This window comes from Excalfactoria chinensis, chromosome 1 (genome assembly GCF_039878825.1).
Source record: "Excalfactoria chinensis isolate bCotChi1 chromosome 1, bCotChi1.hap2, whole genome shotgun sequence".
In the NCBI taxonomy this organism is placed as follows: Eukaryota; Metazoa; Chordata; class Aves; order Galliformes; family Phasianidae; genus Excalfactoria; species Excalfactoria chinensis.
This window is the reverse complement of record NC_092825.1, coordinates 54,042,736-54,063,617: the sequence shown is the minus strand read 5'-3', so window position 1 is coordinate 54,063,617 and position 20,882 is coordinate 54,042,736. Positions and strand designations below refer to the sequence as shown.

The following is a 20,882-nucleotide window of genomic DNA, read 5'->3' as shown; positions in this document are numbered from 1 at the left end:
AGGTAGTCTAATGAATTGTGTGCTCTGGCAAGGAGAGAGCAGAATAGGTTCTGTAGTTCAGGAGAGACTTTGTTTTGTCAGTTTAATTAATGTGACCCAGCCTATGTAAGAGCCCTGCCTGGCTAGCATTTGCTTCTTAGATCCAATTATTGTAATTAGCTGGTTGTTGGCTGCTTGCTTTCCATCACAAATATGACTTGTCTTCAGTGCTAACATATGTAGAGCAGTAGTCTGGTGGATGCGCGATAGTTTGTTTTAAATTCACTTCTGGATTCTCATTTGTTGCAAGTCTGTGGTAGCTACCGTTCTAGAACAAAACTGCATTCTTCAATTAGAATCATAGAATTGCCTGGGTTGAAAAAGAACCACAATGGCCATTGAGTTTCAACCCCCCTGCTATGTGCAGGGTCACCAACCACCAGACCAGGCTGCCCAGAGCCATTGCTAGTTATGTATAATTATTCCCCGCACCCCCTTTTTAATTTTTGGCCTTTGACAGTCTTGGGAGAAGTTTTACAATTCATAAAGGTAAATACAGTGAATTGTGCTAGAACAAAATCTGTGTGATCCTCATGACTAGCTCAGTAATAGCAAGAGGAATAAATGGGACTAATAGTAATTGCAGCACCCAAGTCTGGAGGAATGTGGAATAAGAGATTAAGTTTGATGAAAGACGTCATAAACTGGTGGTTAACGATTTGAATGTCAGCTATAAACACCTCTTATTTCTCACACTCTTGCATTCTGCTGTGGTAGAAAACACATTGACTTTCCGTTTTGCAGTGCTTGGAGGCAAACGCTACTTAGCAGCGAGCAGCAAAGGTGATGTAGAAGTGGGGGACCGAGTGCGAGTTGGAGCTGAACAGGAAGGCTGCTGCTTCCTGCTAGCTTCCATCCACTGACCCGTGGCTGTGGGGAGAGAAGGTGACTGTAGCAGCTGTAGCAGTCACAAGGTCCTCTGCCAAGCTATTTCAGCACGCTAGAGTGGCACAAAACTTACCTTGGTGCAGAGAAGAGCTTTTCCTTCATTTAGTGTACTCAGATGGTTTGGGCAAAGATTTAGGCTCCAGAGAAACTTTTCTTTTTTCTTTCTTTCTTTTTTTTTTTTTTTTAAGAGAGAAACTGTTTAGTTATGTTTCAAGCACAAACTTCATCAAGGTTCAGCTTTTACAAGTTGTCGCCATATCTCAAATGTTATTTTTAAATGCTCACAAGAAATTAGGAACGTTTGAAGTCTGAATTCCTTTTGTTTAAGAGGAGGCAACCTGAAAGGGGAGGGCCTGACAGAGTGAAAGGCTGTTTATTGTGTTTTAAAAGTAGAGCTCAGTGGTGAGCGGTGCCACTTGCCTTTAGGATTAAACAAAGGAAAAGTCGTAGATCGCTATCAGTTGCAACTGATGGATTGCAAATAAATGAGGGATGTCAGGATATTAAGTAAAAACTAAATGTTTAGTATACCAAATTTTGATGTGATGGAAGTCTTCTGGTCAGGAAAGAAAGTCTTTGCTGAGTGTGTTTGTCTTACAGGTGTGTAGTGGAAATGCTGAGTCACGGTCTGAACCAATGACTGAGCACTTGGTGGAAGGCAGGGCCAACCCAGAGCAGCTCAGGTGCGTGCAGTGCACCTCAGTGACCAGAAGGGGTGGAGCCAGGATCTACCCCTTACAGACCTCATGTAAAATTCAGTGAATTTTTTTGCACTGCTCATGTTTGTCATCTTGCTTGTTCAAGAAGAGATTTTCTTGCTATGCTGATGAAAATATGATAAGCACAAGGAGCCAATAGAGCAAGAAAAAAACTGAGCAGAGTGGATGTGTGAGTTAAGAGAAACTTCTCCTGAGAGATGGAGTAAAGCTAGAACTGGAGAGAAGGACTATCTTGCCCATTCTATGTGCACGTTACATTCCAGTGTATGAGTGCAGAACACGGAGAATGAGCTTTGTAAGAGGAAGGGAGAATGCACTGCTCCAGGATGCTGAGGGAAGAAGGGATCTCAGGAAAAGATGAGAAAGGGGCAGCAGTAGTTTTTCATAAACTGGGAAGATGCAAGTTCTCTTGTCATGCACACCCTAAGGTGGGGTTCTGAGTTAGTCCCATTCCTGTGTCCCATTGTCTTTCTTACACTCCAACCCTTCACTTTCAAGCTAGTGAAGTCCAGTTAAGAGTGACTTCAGAAATGACAGCTTTCTAAAGCAGTTTCTGACAGTGGGTAGTAGCCCATCAGGCTAAACAATTGTGTGGATTCTATGAGAAAGAAGCCTGAAGGGGCTGATTAGAATAGTACTGGATAGGTGTTAATGAATTCTGTCCTCATTGTAAAACCATTTTGAAATAAATTCTTCAATAGCTTCGCCTGCTTTGTCCCATTAAAGTACCATCCATCACTGCTAATTGTGATAATCCAGAAGCAGGACATACAGTTTCTGTGCAAAGGATGACTTTTGTTGCTGTTGTTTACAAAATATATTCAAGCTTCCTGGTGTCTTCTACTGAATGTGAGTGTAGAGGTTGGAGTTGGGATGTGCTGCAAGACTTGAGTTCTGATATCAGATGCAAAAGGTAGAGACGTTTTGCTTTGCGCTGTCTCGGGCAGTGCATATTTTGACAAGCAGCAAAGAATGCAAAAATAACTTCATGGCTTACAGTCTTTGACGTTGCAGAGCTGTCGTGTTTGCTGAATAGAATGGATTTGGGCTCCTGCTGTATCTGACTTGCCTCTGGCTTGAAATAGGTTGTCATCTTTTCATTACATTGCAAGAGAGTGCTTATTTGCGAAATTAATGCACGGTTATCCACAATGGGCAGATATAAGCTGATGTATTCCAGAGTATCTGGAACATCTCCAGTCTTCTATCTGTCTGTATCCCTGTCAGCCTCTGTCAGCTTCTTTCTGTCAGCAGCACTACAAGGAGAATCAAATCTCATCTTGTGATAGAGAATAACTTTAACCTAATGCTACCAAAGAAGACAGAGATATATATATTTTTAAAGATCAGGTTATCCTACATGTAAAGGATTCTTTACTGCTTTGTGGAACTGTAATGAAACAGTGTGTCTCCAAAAACCAACTTGCTGTTTTCTGTGGATTGTGGCTGGACTTGCACATGGACAATACCAGGTGCGCTGCAGATCTACTTCACAATACATCAGTGTTTCTAGCAACTGTCTCTTAACCTGGCATCGGGTTTTGCATTTCTGCAAGATACTTGGCAGTAATTTTCTCATAGTAATCCCTTTATCTGCACTTTATGCATGCTTTCTCTAGAAATAGAAGAAAACTGCTGAGATCTGCTGGCCATCAAGAAAGAATAGATGTTATTTTTCTCTTGCTCGTGGTAAAACTCCACATCTGTATGATATGTATTCTGGGGACATGGTATGCGAAACTCTCTTGTCTCTGAGTGTGCATGATGCAGACTGAGCTGGGATAGGACATCTAAGCAAGCAAGTTTGCGAGAAGGAAAGAAGAGTGCTGGCTGTGCAAGTGTAGCCCTTAGTGGCTTAGTTCCTGTGAGGAGGAAGTTGGGGTGCTGTGGTGTGCAGAAGCAGACATCTTGGAGTCATAGCAGGTAAGTTACACAGGGCAGCAGGTCTGAACTGCAGTCAGAGAAAGGTTTAAGTTCACTCAGTTAAATTGGAGTTGTAGGTCCTGCATAACAGAATGCAATATGCATGCAGGGGTGTTGAGTCTGAAGGAGAACTGACTACCTAGATGAGGGATGCTCTGGACCACAAATAACAAATATATTCACTCATACAGGATGCTGGAAGGTATCTTTATGTTACAACTTACAGGGAAATAGTGAAGGTTGGAAATTTGCTATGTCACATGCTCTTATGTATACCTGGTTACAGCTTGTGCATGCTGGTCAGTACGAGGTTTGTGAGAGTTTTTTTGGCTTGTCAAAAGACTTTTGATGAATATGGCACTTAAGATAGGTTTTCCATTTCTGTGAGCAACGAGTAATGATTCAGCGCCATGGCTGACTTTGATGAATTTCAGTGTACTCCTAACTGTGAGTTGCCTTTCTAAGATAATAGAAATCCATGCTAAGTTTCCCTGCAAGATTCACTTGTGAAAGGCTCTTACTTTAGTGCTCAGGCAGGTAACACAGTAGGTAATTCAGGGCGCCATTCCCAGCCACTCTGGGCAACTTTTCGCTCTTGTCCTGGTAATAATTCAACAGGAAAATTTCTGCCCTCTGAGGCTGTTGGACTTTCTTGCGAACTTCTCTTAACTAACACACTTCCTATGTGCATTTTTTTGTGGCATTGTTACATTTGTTTTTGTATTCAGTCTTGCCATCTTTGAAAAAAATATCAGCAAAATGCAGAAATGCTACTGTTAGCTGCTGGTTGGCAATCCTAGCTTCAACATCAAATGTTGATTCTAAGTTGAGAGTTGAGTTGACTTCCAGAGTTGCCTTAAGTGAATTTACCCACAGAGCATTTGAATATCGCACTCTTTATTTGGTGTTCAGCTGTGCTAAATTAGGTCAACAGCTATTCCATACCACATTCCGTACCACTACTACATGCAGTAGGCTGTAAAACCATGGGGAGTTGGCCTGGGGAATGGCTGCTGCTTAAGGGTTGCTGGGCATCAGTCAGCAGGTGGTGAGACCGTGAATTGCTAGCAGGCAGTCATGTTGTTACTTGGGTGATAGATGTGATGCTCAATATGTGAGTTCTGTAATTTAGAGTTTCTTGGTGAACATCTCAAGCTACATAGTGAAACTTGTACTGATCCAACATGAGTTGGACCCTGTTATTTGTACATGCTTTCATCTTCTTTTTGAAGAGATACGTTGTCATAATTTGTATGTCCAGACCCAGTCTTGAGTGTGTGTGTATTATAAATCATGAGGTATGTATGAGTTAAACTTAGAGCTATGTTAGGAATCCTAAGCACTGTGCTTTGGTTTTTTGGGTAGTTGTTTGTTTGTTTTTTTAATTCTGGGCCCAATAAGTACTGATAATATTTTGTTTTCTTCTTTTTAATGTATTTTCTGAACAGCAGTGCTGTGAGGAAGAAATCCTTCTCTCTTTCTCCCTCTTCCCCCCAATAAATTTTTGAGTTTGGTTGGGCTGAGATAGATTCTTAAATGTGTGTCACGTAATTTTTTTACCTAATGGAACAGTGCGTTGGTGCCCTTATAGATGTTAGGATTAGGATTCATGTTGTGATTTCCCTACGCTAGACTCCAAGTCCTGGAATGGACTCTTTGAAGACATTGAAAAGTATGTAATGAGCTGAGCTATTTCATAGCGCAATGCCGTAAGTCTTCCCTGAGCACTGGAGGTAACTGTCTCTTTCAAATCACATCCAGGTTCTATTAAAAAAAATAACCCAACAACTTGCAGGGTGGAGGAATGTACAATTGACAGTATTGAAAGAGCTTATGATCAACAAATAAAACACTAGGCCTGAATTGTGTGAATGTTGTTGACACAGAGTACTTACAACTTAAAAGGAGAACTGCACTAAGCTTTCTAACCCAACTTCTATCGTACTACAGAGTCTTGCAAGAGAAGTACTTAATAACGTTCTGATAAAGGTAAAAAATAAAACATCAGAAGTTATTTGTTCAATGGTTTGTGAATTTTAAAACCAACATTTATCAGGGAAGCAAGCTGTGTTTTACTGGCAGTGTATGATCAGAATAGCTTTGTACACTCTGATACCCTAATATTATTTTATGGGTTTCTGTTACTAAATATCTAGAAGATACAGATTGTTAGTGCTGATTCTGTAGACTGCCCAGGATTTAATTAAGTGAAAATATTTAATTTTCTGTTTTAGGTGTGGAATATCAAACAGATGATTAAATTAACACAAGAACATATAGAAGCGCTGTTAGACAAGTTTGGAGGAGAGCATAACCCACCATCAATATATCTAGAGGTAAGTTTGTGCGCAAATGAATGTGGTCAGATTCCTGGTGTGATATCTACATCTTTATATAAAGTATCTTATGTTGAAAGTAAATATACCTGCAGTAAGACTACATTCTCTTCATCTTCTAGAAACCTAATTCTCTTTCCCTGGAGATAGGAATCCCACACAATTCCCTCTGATATTTATCAGTAAGGAAAGATCAGTGGCGTGTTCTAGCAGTTACGTTTGTGCAACTGAAATGTAAGACATCCTTTTTGGTGCGAGGGGGAAAAATATGTGTGCTTTTATATTACAGAAATGTACATTCTGTTGTTACAACTCATATTTGTAACTAGCAGCAGGACTAGAGGGAAGGGCCTCAAATTGCACCGGGGAGATTGAGGTTGGATGTTAGGAAATACTTCTCCAAGAGAGTGGTCAGATGCTGGAGTGGACTGTGCAGGGGGGGTGGAGTCGCTGTCCCTGGGAGGAGTTCAGGGAACATTTAGATGTTGTACTGAGGGAGGTGGTTTAGTGGGAGCTGTTGGAGGAGGGTTAGACGGTTGATTTCAGGCGTCTTTTCCAATCTTGGTGCTTCTGTGATTTTGTACTCATGTGAAAGCGTAGAACTAACTTTGCCTTTCAAGCACTTAACTTCCTTTTTTTCCCATTCAAAGTACAGTTATGTAGAATCTAAAAGTTGTTATTGGTAGAAGGAACCTTTCTTATAGAATTGCAGGGTGGAAGAATTAGTTTTCAGCAGTGCTTAATTTATAAACTAATTACAGAGTAAATCTTTTCTCATTACTCCAAATTCATGAAATTGTGTTGAATTTCATGACACACATGAAACAGTCCATTAAGGACCATAAAAAGCCTATAAAAGACCATATGCATAAGTTACATCTATTAGGAATTGAATGAGTATCACTTGCCCTCTTCTTGTTTCTTTCAAGTACTGAAATAACTGGAGGTCAAGCAGACTTATTTTTCAGTCTCTTTAATTGTAATTGCTGCCTAAAGACGTGAAGTAATTAAAGATCCCATTATTTGACGTATTTCTAGCTTTTATTGTAACATGTGAGAGCAGGACAATAACATGACTGTACAAATGTTGACAAAATGTCCTTAACAGTTAAGGTCAAATGAGACCCTCTATACTGCCTTTATTTGATATGAAATGGAAGTATTGAATGAGTGTTGATCACTATTTTAACCACACGGTGTTCTGTAAATATGCCTGTTGTTTTCACATGAGCCCATTTATTTCCTATCTTTGGATTTAATATTGCTGCACATATGTTGGTTTTTTTTGATAATGGATCAAAGTGGAATAATAATGAGTCTAATCTCTACTAGGTCTGGATTTCAGGTAATGAAAAGGTTAGTTTGTTCCCTTTTTTTTTTGTAAGGAATTAAATCTGAGATCCCTCCACTGGACTTTAGATTGTTCTATAGCTTGTTGAGATGATAGAGGGCATTTACAGTAGTGAATCTTTACTCAGAAAACACGAAGAATAAGAAATGTTTAGTGATAGCAAAATGTCAAGCTTAAGGTAGCTTTTTGAGTTTGATGGTTGCTTGTGGAGCTAAGACCAAACAGCAACTCAGGTTCATCAGTGGAGTTACACAAACCTTGCAGAACAGGCCGTGGTGTTTCCTTGCCACAGTGAGTTGTGCTGTATCAGGAGTCTCATGACAAGTAATGCTGGTACTTTTTCAGTTATTTTATCCCATGAAACAGCCAGTTCTATGAACAAGAACCTGTGAAAAGCCTTGATGTTCTTTTCCCAACTCTGTTCTATGGCTGCTTCTGCTTCCCTCACTCATGTATTTGCAGTACCTAAGATATTTTGAGTCATTAATCCAAGAGGAAAATATTCTGGTTTTGCTGAATTTGCCATCCAGTTGTATACTGAATGTGATGATGGTGAAGTCCCGTTAGTCTCAGATTTGTGAAGGGGAATAGTTTACAGCTGTGAGCCAAGAGCCTAGAGATAAAGGTGAGAGAGAGGGACAACTCATTTCTGCCGAGCAACAGTTTTCTGGTGCAGCTTTTCTGTGCCTTTCCAGTCTTTTTGGCTTGACCAAAAACAAAGACTGTTGCTTTTTTCAGAATTTACTTTGCAGCCATTTATGTTGGTGTAGTCTGCCACTGCTAGAGCTAATGGTTCAACTTTCTGCGCTTATCTCCTTATCAGAAGAAAAGCCCGGCCAATCTTGGCTGCGGGATGAAAGGATGAAGTTGTATGTAAAATGCTGTGAATGTAGTTTGATAAAGCAGTGAACAACATGTTTCCTTCCAGAAATTGCAGAACTAAGAAAATACAGTAGTCTTTATATGCATAAAAAGAACAGGAAATTATGCAGAACACGTGTGGGTAGCTTAAGCAGTTCAGTTGATAACTCATCCTTCTGACATCCGTTAGAATTAGCAAACTACCTGCGTGCAGAGCTGCTGGATGCTATTGGGTTTTTTGCTCAGTTTCCGTACTTGGGTATCACCACTGACTTCTGTGCATGACTTTCACCTTCTCCCAGAGCTTCACACCTTGGCCTTGTCACAGGAAGGCACTGTAACTTCACCTCAGTACAGCCTCTTCTGAGTTGTTATATATTGTTTTGCTGAAGTCTCATTTCTGTCTGTGGAATGCAATGGTGCCTTACGTTCACCGAAATATACTTGTGTAATTTTGCCAGTCTGTCATGTTGATGATGTTAGTCATCTGTTTCCTTGCATTGCTCTGATCATCTCTTGATTCTTTGTAAAATGTGAGTAGCACTTAAGGACTGCTGTGGACTGTGCCGGTTGATCATCTCTAGTGTGTTTAGCAGTAACAATGTTGTCTGTTTTTCTTAGACAAAGATGGAATTATCCAAAGGTAATTTGCTACATAAGAACCTGCAACTGAACACTTCTGCTTTCACCCATGTTGCCATTCAATGCTATAAACATCTAGTTTGTTACTGTGTTGCTTTCTGCAAAACCATGGCTTTTTGATAACTACTGAAGGTCTGACAGCTGACACTTTTCTGATCTGCGGAGCTTCAGTACCGTAGGATTTGTTCAGTTCTTTTGAATGCTCCTATGGCTCCTCTTTTGTTTCCTATGCCTCCTAGCACCCGCTCAACTTTACAGGACTTAAAGCACCTGGTATACTGGCTTGTGGCCTGTGGTGCTACCGCCTCTATAGACCTGTCAAGTAAAGTTGTAATTGAACCTGGTAACAAAAGAGCATTTCAATTAAAAGAAATAAAAGGGGTAGAAAACACCCATAGGAAAGCTGAAGAACTGAATAAAAACAATTCTGGAAACTGAACAGGCAAAGGGTTTAGGGAAATAATTTCTGCATTGAATGCAAGATCTACACCTTGTTTAAAAATAAAAATGAATTTGTGCTTTAGAGTTGCTCAGGAAAATAGGTGCTAACGAGCTTTTAATTCTGTGCTTGTCTCAGCAAGTGAGAAGACACAAAAATGTGACAGGTTTTTTAATTTGGAGGATGGAATTCGATGAGTTTTACATAAAAAGAATTTTAAAACTGACAGCTATTGTTGCAACCTTCACTTCAGGATTTGTCAATTGACTATGAAAGAAGAATGGATTACCTGAAATATTGAAAGTAATTGACACGCGTTACATTGAGTACAGCATATATTTAATTACTCCTGCAAGAGGGATACTCAGACTCACCCTGCTTTGATCTGTCACTCTTTGGTGATGGTCTTAAAAAAAGTGACTCTTGAGCACCTGGTGTAGGGCCTTCAAACCTGTATGTGTTACTCTGTGTCCAGCCACCTAGGAGTGGAAAAAGCACCGTGGAGCTCTAGGGTAGTTCCTACCTTGTCTCCATTCTCTTAAGAAAGAAAGGGCTGAGGAAGAAGAGTAAAACCATTGTGTGTGATAGAGGAGTAGGGAACTAAGTGGACAGATAATAGAAAGGAACACTTCTCATTAACCATACAATTTTCTTCTAATGGCTGTAATTAGTAATAGCTTCGGACATCTTATCAAGGCTTTCTAATATGAGCACAAGAAAAGCATTTCTGTTTGTTCTAGATGGAAGAAATAATTAATGGATTAAGCATTGGCTGTATTAAAAGCTAAGTATGGCTTCTGGAACGTAGATAAAATCCTTTCCTAGGTAATCATAGCTCTTAACATCTTTGCCTGTGTGTGAGATCTCAGATCTCTCTCTTTCTCTCTCTCAGATCTCACAGACCCCTGGAAATCACTGTCAAACATTCGCAATAACTGTTTGACTCAGTACGGGTAGAAATAGCATTAATAACACTCTTCTTATAGAAAAGAGGCTGTAGGGGCTCCTTGATAGATTTCACCACATTTTTGGAAGTACTCTGTATTGCAGCAGCTGAAAACATCAATGATTTTTATCTTCCCACATACTTTCTCACTGTGTTATATCTGTCCTTGAGATTATGTTTCCCAAAATACAGTTTGTGATTCACTGTGGAAAAACCCTTTTCCTGAAGATTTATCTAAGCACTGTAAATAGTGGAAATCTTTACTGCAAAGAACTTGAATACTATGATACTGGGAAGTCCTGGCTTGCAGTTGCAAACACCTAAAATGTGAGGTTGCACATCACTGTATAATGGCCATCAAATAAGCCTTTTTCATCTCCACCAACAAAATACTGATGAACAGAACAACGTAAGTTACAGAAAAAAGAATAAAGATCTGGGTATTCCTAATGCTACGTGAAAGTAGGTGTTGTTTGTAAACTGAAACAAGATACATAAATACAAAGTGGTCAAAAGCAGTTGGCTTATAATTTATAAAGGCAGGTACAGCAATTGGACAAACCAACACAATGGGAAAGGTGTTATAACAAAGGTGTGATGACAGAAGGACCATTGCAATAGAAAGGTGCTGTAAAGGAAGGGAAGAAGATTACTCGCCCATATCAGAAGGTTTTAGGTTCACAGGGGAAAACCTCACCAAGAAGGGATCTCATGAAAGAGATTGTTCCTAGTGACAGTCAGCCCTTAAATGAGGTCTAGGAGAAGTGCAGCCAGGCTCCACCTCTTCCTGTCTCACAGCTGAATTGCCTTTACCTGTGTTCCCTCGGCTGACCTGGTCCTTTGCCCAGGTGATCAATCAGTGGCTCAGGCCGTGACTCAATAGTTCCTGTACAGAGAGAAGTAAAGGTTAACAAACTGGATTGTTATAGACTCTCAGTTATGGTTTGAAAGGCTTTATTTAAAATTCCAAAATATTGTGTCTTTCTTATCTTATTGTGTTATAACATCACCTGTGACAAATCTGAGAACTTAACTTAGCAGTATTGGCCCATTAAACTGGGAACAGCTGTTCACAATATGAGGTTGCATGTTGTGCCTTTGCGTTCCTTCATCTAACAGTACAAGAGCAATCTGCCTGACCTTTTGGCATTCAGGTGCTATGCAAAATGAAGCGGCGTACAAATGCATAGATGGAATGACAGTGATATCAAATAGGTTTCAGAACTCAGTCAGCTTTTTAGGGTTACAGGAATTTTCTCCTTTCTTAGCCTAGCTATTGGAAGCAATTGAACATGAGAATGATAGTACTAGAGAGATGCTTATCCTTAACTGCTGTGGTTTTTCTAGTTTACATCTAATACTCCAGGGAAAGTAAATTTGATCCAGAGGCCTTGCTGCTGCCATCTTTGAGAGTTCAGCTGTTGAATTTCAAGAGGGTGTTTCATTCCTTGTTGCTGCATTGCTGTAAATTTATTAAAGAAGATTGCTGATCTTAAGTGTGTTTTTTGCATCAGCAGACAGATACAGTCTGAAATGGATCATATTGATGAACCTCTGGTTGTTTCAAACTGTTTGTGGTATTCAAAGAAAATACTAACAGTGGCTCCATGGAAAGATTCATGTGAACTTTCACTGGGCTCCTAGCACATGTTAATCAAATGTGTTGGACCCAAACTGGAGTGTCTAAAGTTAGACTAAGAACAGATTTAGGCATCTTACTATATGCAGAAATCCTGACTTACGTTGCTGTCTATCTTCAGCTCCTATTTAACTTTAGTGGGATTTGCATTTGATCAACAGTCTAAAAGGTTAGACATCTTTTAAATAGAATTACGGTCTTAGTTTCCGGAAGCCTGGAAGCTGTCATTTAGGTTTCTAAGATCCTTAAAATGTATGGATGCCACCTGAAAAATGATTGAGGGAGAGAATGGTGGCCTTGAGTTTAGGCTAGATTTCTAACCAGGTGTGATGTGGGCAGGGAGAGGGAGAAACCATACTTTGCTACCTGGTTTTGTCCTAGGTTAATTTTTTAAAGATATTTGACTTGCTATTTTTACTTTCCTTAAATGTTTTAAATAGATTGTATAGCCTGGTTGTGGCCGGAGAAAGCAAATATAATATGAATAATAAATAATATAAAAATACTCATGTTTTTGAGGAAATCCCTTGTTGATATTGTTTTGGCGCAGCTGTATATCCTAATATAGGTTCCACTGAGTTCTGAGGTCAGTCCTAATTCTATCAATAGGTCACAACATTTAAATAGTAACTTTATTTCTTTTTTCAGCTCTGTGGCTTGTGAGCAAGCAGTTGCCATCCTTTGGCATGTATGTACATTGTATATAGGCATGCCAAGTTCTTATGCTTCAAGTGAGCTTGGCAGATTACTAGGCTTTTGTATGTTTTACTTAAAGTTTCAGGAGTATTCTCTCATTTATGAAAGCATGTGATTTGCATATATACTGATATGCAATGTAATGAAAATCAACTTTTCCTTCTGGTAAGGAAGAACTCTGTGGAGTTGCTTGTAAATTTAAAAGATGCACCAGTTTAAATCTAGTGTTCAGCTTTTAGGATATATCTTTTCTATAACTTAAAGAAATACTGGAAATGGACATAAAATTGTGAGCCTGCTAGTGATACAGTGCACAAACATGTTTGTTGTGGATAATATACATGATAAAAGACACTTATTTTTTGGAGTGAGCCAACAGAAGCCCAATGGCAGCAACAAGCACAACAGCAACAGATGTACTTGGAATTTTGTGCCTGGAATGGAGTGTCTGAATAGCACCTTTACTTCTGAAACGCCAGTAAAATCCTTCATTCCATAAATAATGAGAATGTTCAGCATCTTTTTTTTCCTACAGTAGATAAAGTATGAACTAACTAACTAAATTTGTATTTTAAATACTAGTGATGTTAAAAATCTGCCTCAGGGTTGACCCACAGGACCTTACCTGACCTGAAGACTTGATGTATGTCAGCTTGTATGGCCTCTAACGTCAGTAGGCCAACTGTGTGGCACAAACTTCTTTCAGCTAGAAATACCTTGCCATAGATCATCTTCATTTTTGTTACACTCCTTAAACTGAAGTTCATCACACAGTTCTGTTTTGACTTGGTGCTGTTCTCTGTGCAGGCTGGTCATCAGCTGGTACTGATGTCTCACCAAAGTGCTTAATTTTTGAAAATGAAATTCACAGAAGCTATTTTCCTGATACATGAACTATTGCAGCTTCTAGGTAAAAATAATTGTGCTTTTGAAAAAGAGAAAAACATATTTAAAGGTTAATAGTAGATTTCTAGTTTCTTGGTGGTCTGTTGCAAGATCTGCTGCTGTGACACTGAGTTACAACATAACACTTCGGAGCATTCATCCCCATTTAAAAAGAAAGAAAAAATAGCTTTTTGTGTGGAGTTCAGTGGTATAGAATCCAAACCCAGCTACAGTTCCCAATTTTCTGTGCTCAGTGTTTATGCACTTAAGATAAATCATATGACTTTTGAGTGTGCATTAGTGAGAGATAAAGCTACCAATACAAACATTGTAGGACAGGGCATTTTGAAAGATGCTTGGCACTCTGTGAAGGAACTAAGCCCACAAGTATCCGGAAGTGATGTAACGTTGCATGTGTTAATTCAAACAATCTTTTGCAATGTTCGTGAGAAAGGGAAGTAAGTATTTAGGAAAGTATTGGTGAAATGATAGTGCTTCATGACTTTTATGAATTTTTGTTTACTGAAAACAGTTCTCGGCACATGGAACTCTGACAGGAATTTACATGAAAAGCTATTCCTGGAAGTAAGAGTGAGATGCTTATGTTACTGTACCACCAAAAAATGCCATTATTTATGATTGTGTAACTTTCAATTTACTTTTGACGGTAGGAGGAAAATGTTTCGGCCTTATGTCACGGAGCTTGTGGTCTACTCACGAAACACTGGATACTTTCAGTTCGTAAAAGGAATTACAAGCAATTCTCAGTTTCCTGCAACATTTAGGGTTCAGAATTGTGCTCTTCACCATTACCCTTTAGGCAGCTTTTTCTTTTTCAGTCTCCACTGTCAAATTATTGTTCTTTTTGTTAATGCAGTTGATACGATAAATGAATTTTGCAAATAAGTCTATCCTGAGGGATCCTAAACCTTCTTAAAAAGAGAGAGGCCAATCCCTGTTTACTTACTGTAAACTGCCTGAGTTTGGTTAAAGCTGCACATATTCCCCTGGACAAACAAATCCATTGTAAATGCAGTATTTATGGCAGTGTCACCGAAACTGTAAGCATAGTTATTTTTCCCATTAAAAATATTTTTCCTGCAGACATTTTGGTCAGTTTAATTCTGTAACTTTAATTAGAAACAAGTTATGCACAGAGAACTGGAGTAAAGCAAGTAAATAGAAATGTACCTTTCCCTGAGCTAAATCATAGAATCATAGAATCATAGTATTGTGCGAGTTGGAAGGGACCTTAGAGATCATCAAGTCCAACTCCCGGGATTCGAGCCCTCTGTGTAGCAGAGCGGCACTTCTACCCCCTGTACCACAGGGGGGATTTGAACCCAGGCCCTCTGGTGTTGCAAACAGGAATTCTACCGCTGCGCCACCGGGGCACACCTGAAATATCCCTTGTCACACCTGAAATATGTGACCTGACAAATCTCAGTCTTGCTGGAGATCTAAGTAGGAAATTCCCTTCATTACTCTTTAGATATTACATTTGTGGCATCTTTGTTTCTTATGATCTATATAACATCCTTGGTTAACACCAAAATGTTTATATGGCACGAAGCAAAAGTTTCATGGAAACTTCAACAGATACAAAGAGCACAACAGCACTATTTGATAGAACAGGTCTGCAGCTATGAAACACTTTTTCAACATCAACACCACCTTTAGTGGCGTATTTTTGCCCGTGATGAGCAAAAGCTGCATGCAACTCTTATAAAAATAATTCCACACCAGTGGAGGTGACCCGCTGTCACTGCCAGTACTGAAATGCACTTTCACCACCTCACTGTGCTCATATCCCCTTTTTGGTATCCAGAAATGTTCAGCAAGTGTCGATGAGTGTCAATGGGTGACATTTTGTCTGCATGGAGGAATTCACTGACACACCTTTGCTTCGTGGACGCTTCTATGTAAGATGCTATTGTGGCAGTCTGTCCTTCGACTGCCATCTGTCACACAGCAACAATGTGTAATGGCATCTGGTGGGAAGGTTCAGCCTGTCCTGCCATCCCACCAACCTCTGCCTCTGATGCTGTGGGCCAAGGTCATAAACTAGGGGGGGTTACCTTTGGAGCAGCCCTGGTAATACTTCTGGATACAGATTGGAATGGTCTTGTTACAAAGAAAGTTAATGGAAGCCATCTTTAAATGACAATATATACTGTTACAGATCTGTATTCATGGCATATTAGTTTAAAACGTCATGGACAAGCAGTGCTGAACTTTTTTAAAGGAATTTGATTGGTACGGACTTGCATAACCTCTACTTGTGGAAAATCAAACTAATCACATGTAGTTATGGAAAAAAAAAAGCAAGAATCACTGTGGCGTGTTCATGTGCGACAGGGCAAGCTTAGTTGTTTTCTAATTGCTTCTCTTAATTATTGTGTAAGATGTGTTACATTCCAACAGAATGATACATTTAGCTTTAGCGCATGCAGCTGACAACATTTGTTAAAGATTGCTGTTTGTTAAAGCAGTTCTAAATTAGACTGTATGGTGCAGGTGCTTTATAACTATGATCTATGATTTCTTGTATCCATTCATCTGTTTCGTGGATTAAAATTAATTCAGAAAGTTTAACCTGAGTTGAAAGCCATTAGTTCTTTGCTTCCTGTCCTTGACCAGACAATTTCGTTCACATGTCTGGGAAATACAAATTAGTTCAGAATGCTTTTTGCTTTTCTTGTTCTCAGTTTACACTTCTATTTTTATCTGAGGTTACTACATCATTAAAGTAGCGATTCTTCCTTCACAGGCCTATGAAGAGTACACCAGCAAACTAGATGCTCTACAGCAGAGAGAGCAGCAGTTATTGGAATCCATGGGAAATGGAACTGATTTCTCTGTCTCCAGTTCAGCTTCAACGGACACAGTTGCATCATCTTCCTCCTCTAGCCTCTCTGTAGCACCTTCATCCCTTTCAGTTTATCAAAATCCTACTGATATGTCACGGAATAACCCTAAGTCTCCACAGAAGCCTATTGTTAGAGTCTTCCTGCCCAACAAGCAAAGGACTGTGGTAAGTCAATTTCTTTCAGCGTCCTCAGAACCTCAGTATTTCCTGTGGTCTTCTTCATGCTTAATTTGGGACCTCAAAGACAGCCGTATTTGTGCTCTGCAAAACTCAGTTATTTTGATGTGTTGGCTATTTTCTACAGTGTTAATACAAAGATGTGTTCTGTACCACAGTAGTGAACAACACTTTCGGGAGTTCTATAAGAGCTGAAGCAACTCGAGTATTTGCCTAAAAACAGCTCTCTTAAATGAATAGTATTCTACCATTTTTCAACAGATAGGGGAGGCCAGGAAGCTCTGTTTCTTGTAATATGCAGAATTACTGATTAGTTTAAAAGGACAAGCTTGGGGAAGTTGATGTTTTCCATATAGTCCAAGTTGCCAGCAGCTGTGAATGCTTGATAGCTAGGAGCAACCTCTTTCAGTTATGGAGGGCTGTGCAGAATGCTTGCTAGCTTTTGTTGTTTTTTCCCTCCTAGCTCACTGTGATGAGTGCTTTGTGATGGGAGCCTGAGTCTATCAGGTGCTGTGTGGTGAACTGACATTGGGGTGAACACTGCTGCTGTTAATAGGAGCTTGCAAGCGTTACTGTGTTCGTGTTGCCTGCTAACTGCTTGAAAACTGCTGCTTATCAGTTTTGGCAATGTTGCAGTGATTCCTGGGGTTGCAGGAATAGAGTTGACTTTTTGCAGGCTATCTAACTGTGCTTTTATAGGTGTGATGGTTTTACAAGCATGATACCTACTGAACAGTCTCAGTATGTGCTTTTGAACAATACGCTGACCAGCAAACATTGACTGTCAGCAGTTTCTAAGCTCTTTTTTGTAAGTCCTTTCACTTAAAAGGGAAGCTGTGGTCCCAGTGGAAGTGGAAATTGGAATGATTGTGCAGTTGTTTTCATAGCAGCCAGAAATTGGCTATCACTGAACTGTGACTGCATGTGGAAATTCATTGCCAACAAAGAGGTGAAAACACAGATGACATTAGAAGGCATGTTCTTTTCCTCCCCTACTACTTTCCTTTCTTCTCTCCCATAGAGCAACAGAAATCAGACTTCCTTTTTTGTTGTTGTTGTTGTTTTTTGTTTGTTTGTTTGCTTGTTTTAATGACAGCTTAATAATTCAGGTTATTGCTAAAGTGTTAAAGTAGTTTTTGGTTGTTTTTTTTAACCTGGAGAGAGGGGTTTTTGATATAAACTACAACCACTTTGTAGCACAGTACAGATGTGTAGTGTTAAACAAGCTGATTTTGTTGTCTGCATGTGAGGTTTGGCTAGGCACATAGTGCTGCCTGGACTTTGGAGAGACGGTGGTTTCTTCTCTGCGTGTTCTGTCCAGTCTGGCTGGCTGTTAAAGCCCCAAACCCTGTGATCAAGTTGTCCACAAGTGTATCATTTCCTGCATTGTTCTGTGCATTTCTTGTTTCTGCACGTTCTCTTCTCTAAGCTGTATAAAATGTTTCTACTCCTATTTTTTTCCCCTCACATGCAGTATTCTTCTCCTTTCCTCCTCCTCTTTTTTAACTTCCTCCTCAATCCTTTTATTGGAGGAATATTTTAAGGCTTTTAGCAAGTCTGAACTATTTTGCTTTTAAAGCGATCATTTTGTATGAAGAAGAGCTTATAGTTATGCAATACACTGCAGCAAACTTGCAGGCATGTGTCTTTTTTTCTGTTCTTTATAAATGTGTGTTTCACCAAGTTTGAGTTAGACTACAAATAGGATCACCCGAGAATATCGTTGGCCTTTCTTTTAGGTGTCCTGTTTGCACAAACAAGTTCAGTCACTTTCTGAATATGTAAATCTGATTAGAGTTGAGGAATAAGAGGTATCACGTAGCTCATACTGAAATTCAGTTACAAGCGGTTATTTAGGTCAGTACAGAAGTGTCTTGCCTCATCTGAGAATGCTTTATGTGTGTTGCTAGCCCACTCTAATCAAAGTAAAATGAGCTGTCTTAAACCAGTGCATCTCTAGGGCTTTAAGTAACAGTAACAGATTAGCGTGGTATGCTCTGAAGTATGCAATACTCTTCTTCCCCAGGCTCCTCTCACTTTAATCCCTAAGCTTTGAGGTTTCTGATGAACATAGTGATTCGGCAGCACTGGTCATGCTCATTAGGAGCTTATGGACTTAATTGCTCTAGTTAAGTGATCACATTCAAGAACACCAGCTTGTCTCTGACAGTGTCTTAACTAGGAGTTAACTTTCTACCTTGAAGATGTGCTGTCATTTGAGGGAATTGTGATCAAAACTTAGCAGTGATGCTCAAGGGAAGAAGAGTTTTTCCAACGCTATATCTATGTGCTTTTTCTGGTTATAGGAGGCAAATAAGTTGGATATTTAATCAGGGAGAGGCTCTTGTTCTTATCTCCTGCTCTCTACTGGAGTCTAAGCACTATTTGCATTCCCAGAGTTGTTTCCACCTTGCCAGATGTGGGACACTGAGCATAGCTTCATGAAAATTTGTAGTCTCTTGTTGCAGAGCAAGCAAAACAACTTCCCCCCGCACACACGTATCGCCACTCACCTGTACCAACAAAAGAACAGGAGACAGCCAAGTGGTAGAGGGAAGGCACAAGTCTCCGTAGTCTCATATCTAGTGTGTGTCTGCAGCTGTGCTTATGTAAATCAACAGACAGGTGCATGCAGATGCAAAGAGGAATGAGATGCACTTGTGGATTCATTGGCTGGAAGCTGAGGTTGACAAAATTCAGCAGGTACTTGTAGTAGGGAGCTGACAACAGGAGGAGGCTAGACCTGAGAAATGTAACCGGGCTCTGTCTCTTGGGAGCTCCTCTTTGGTGGTGGGACAGACTTTAGACCACATTGTTTACTGCCTGGTGTCTGTGGTACAGAAGTTTCACCCTGCTTCATATGCTGTGTAGCAAGATGGAAGTCAGCTCCTGGTCTGTTTGGGGCAACTCAGTTTTGGTTGGAAAAAAAAAGCAATTAGGAATATATGCGCATAAGAGCTGGCTTCTTAATTCAGTTTTGCACTTTGCTTGGATCTACTTAAATTACTAAGTTGAATGTGTATTTAGCAGACGTAGTGAATTCTCTGTTTTAGAACTGGAAATTGGTGCTTATAGGGACCCTGGGTGTTGACGTTATTGGTCTTGAAGTTGAACTTCATGTCTGTGAAATGTGAAACAGACATTACTGAGCATGTTAGGAATTTCTTGTGTGACAACTCTTAATGTAGTTGCTCTGTTTCCAATATTTATGGATCCTACGATCTCTACTACCAATCACATGGAATTGTAGAACTGGGAACCCACTTCAGGAGTTGAGAGAGCTTGTCAGATACAAGAGAAGCTTTGTTTTCTAATACCAAGGAACACAGTTACACTTCTTAAACTGACCTTATGAAAACTGTCTATAATTAAGTCAGTAATGGAGAGCCCAACCTTCTTATTTATCTTTGGTTATATTTTAAAACAACAACAGTCTTCTGTTATTTGTTTAGAGCTACGAGAAATGCAGGAAATGATGGAGGGGAGCTGCTTACATTCCTGACCAGCAACTGCCTCAATACTGAAGATGTTTCTACGTTTGTGTTTATGAGTGGTATTGTTTGTGTGTAGGATCAAGCAAATACATCTGTTTTGCTTGGCTCCACCTAGAAATATAATGAGGAAACTGATGGAGTACAAGGAAACAAGACCATGTTGACCAGTTTGTGTAGCTGATGTGAGGTTTCTTTGTATGTGTAATGGTAAAGCAGAGCATTTGACGGAACTGTTATCCTAATGTAGGAAGAGACTTGAATTTGCTTCGTCAAAAACTTAACCAGTAAGTGGTGGAGCCTACTGCTGCTGATTAATTAGCAGTTGAAGTCAGCATCTTGATTTGGCTGACAGCACAGCAGAATTAGAATAGAACATTTATGAAAGCAAAAACAAGTAGCTGGGTTGGTTAGTTGGAGGGGGAGCAACGCACATGCAAGTGTCAGAAATAAGATTGTTTTCCTGTGTAGTCGGCTTGGGAGGAGATGAAGTTTCCCTGTCTGAACAACCTCTCAGAAAAGTCAACAGATTGTGATTCTCGAAAGAAAGGAAGCGTTCATCCCCTGTAATGCAGGGAGACGAATGTAAGTCCTTCAAAGAAATACATGTGCTTCCTCTGCTATCAGTGGCATGGTTCAACCTGCATGTTAAATATCTTTTGGAGAAGTGTTCTGCATAGCTGTGATCAGGATGAGTTTCTGTGGGGCTTTTCTTGTTTGTTTCTTTGCTTGCTTTCTAGGCCAGAGAGAAAGGATTTTGAAGTAATAAGAACATAAGATGGTAAGAGTCTGTCTGACATCATCAGTTGTTTTGCAGGAAAAAAATATAATGATGGGACTTATCCAAACTTTGTATAGGAGAATTTAGGGAAAATGAATTTAAGCTTGTTTTGGGTTTTAAGCTGATAGGCTTGGGATAAGGAAAAAAATCTCAATTCCCATTTGTTAGAGCTGTTGCATTACTTTGCATTGCCTTTCTCT

At 39.7% G+C, this 20,882-nt stretch overlaps 1 protein-coding gene across 2 annotated transcripts in view; it reads left to right on the top strand.

The window, feature by feature from the left end:
• Positions 1 to 20,882, top strand: part of BRAF (B-Raf proto-oncogene, serine/threonine kinase) — a 71,768-nt gene that overhangs the window by 7,740 nt on the left and 43,146 nt on the right. For both annotated transcript variants that reach the window (XM_072327159.1, XM_072327158.1), the window contains exons 2-3: positions 5,804 to 5,905; positions 16,135 to 16,398. In XM_072327159.1, coding sequence (XP_072183260.1) covers positions 5,804 to 5,905; positions 16,135 to 16,398 — 366 coding nt within the window. The remainder of the gene's footprint in view (positions 1 to 5,803; positions 5,906 to 16,134; positions 16,399 to 20,882) is intronic.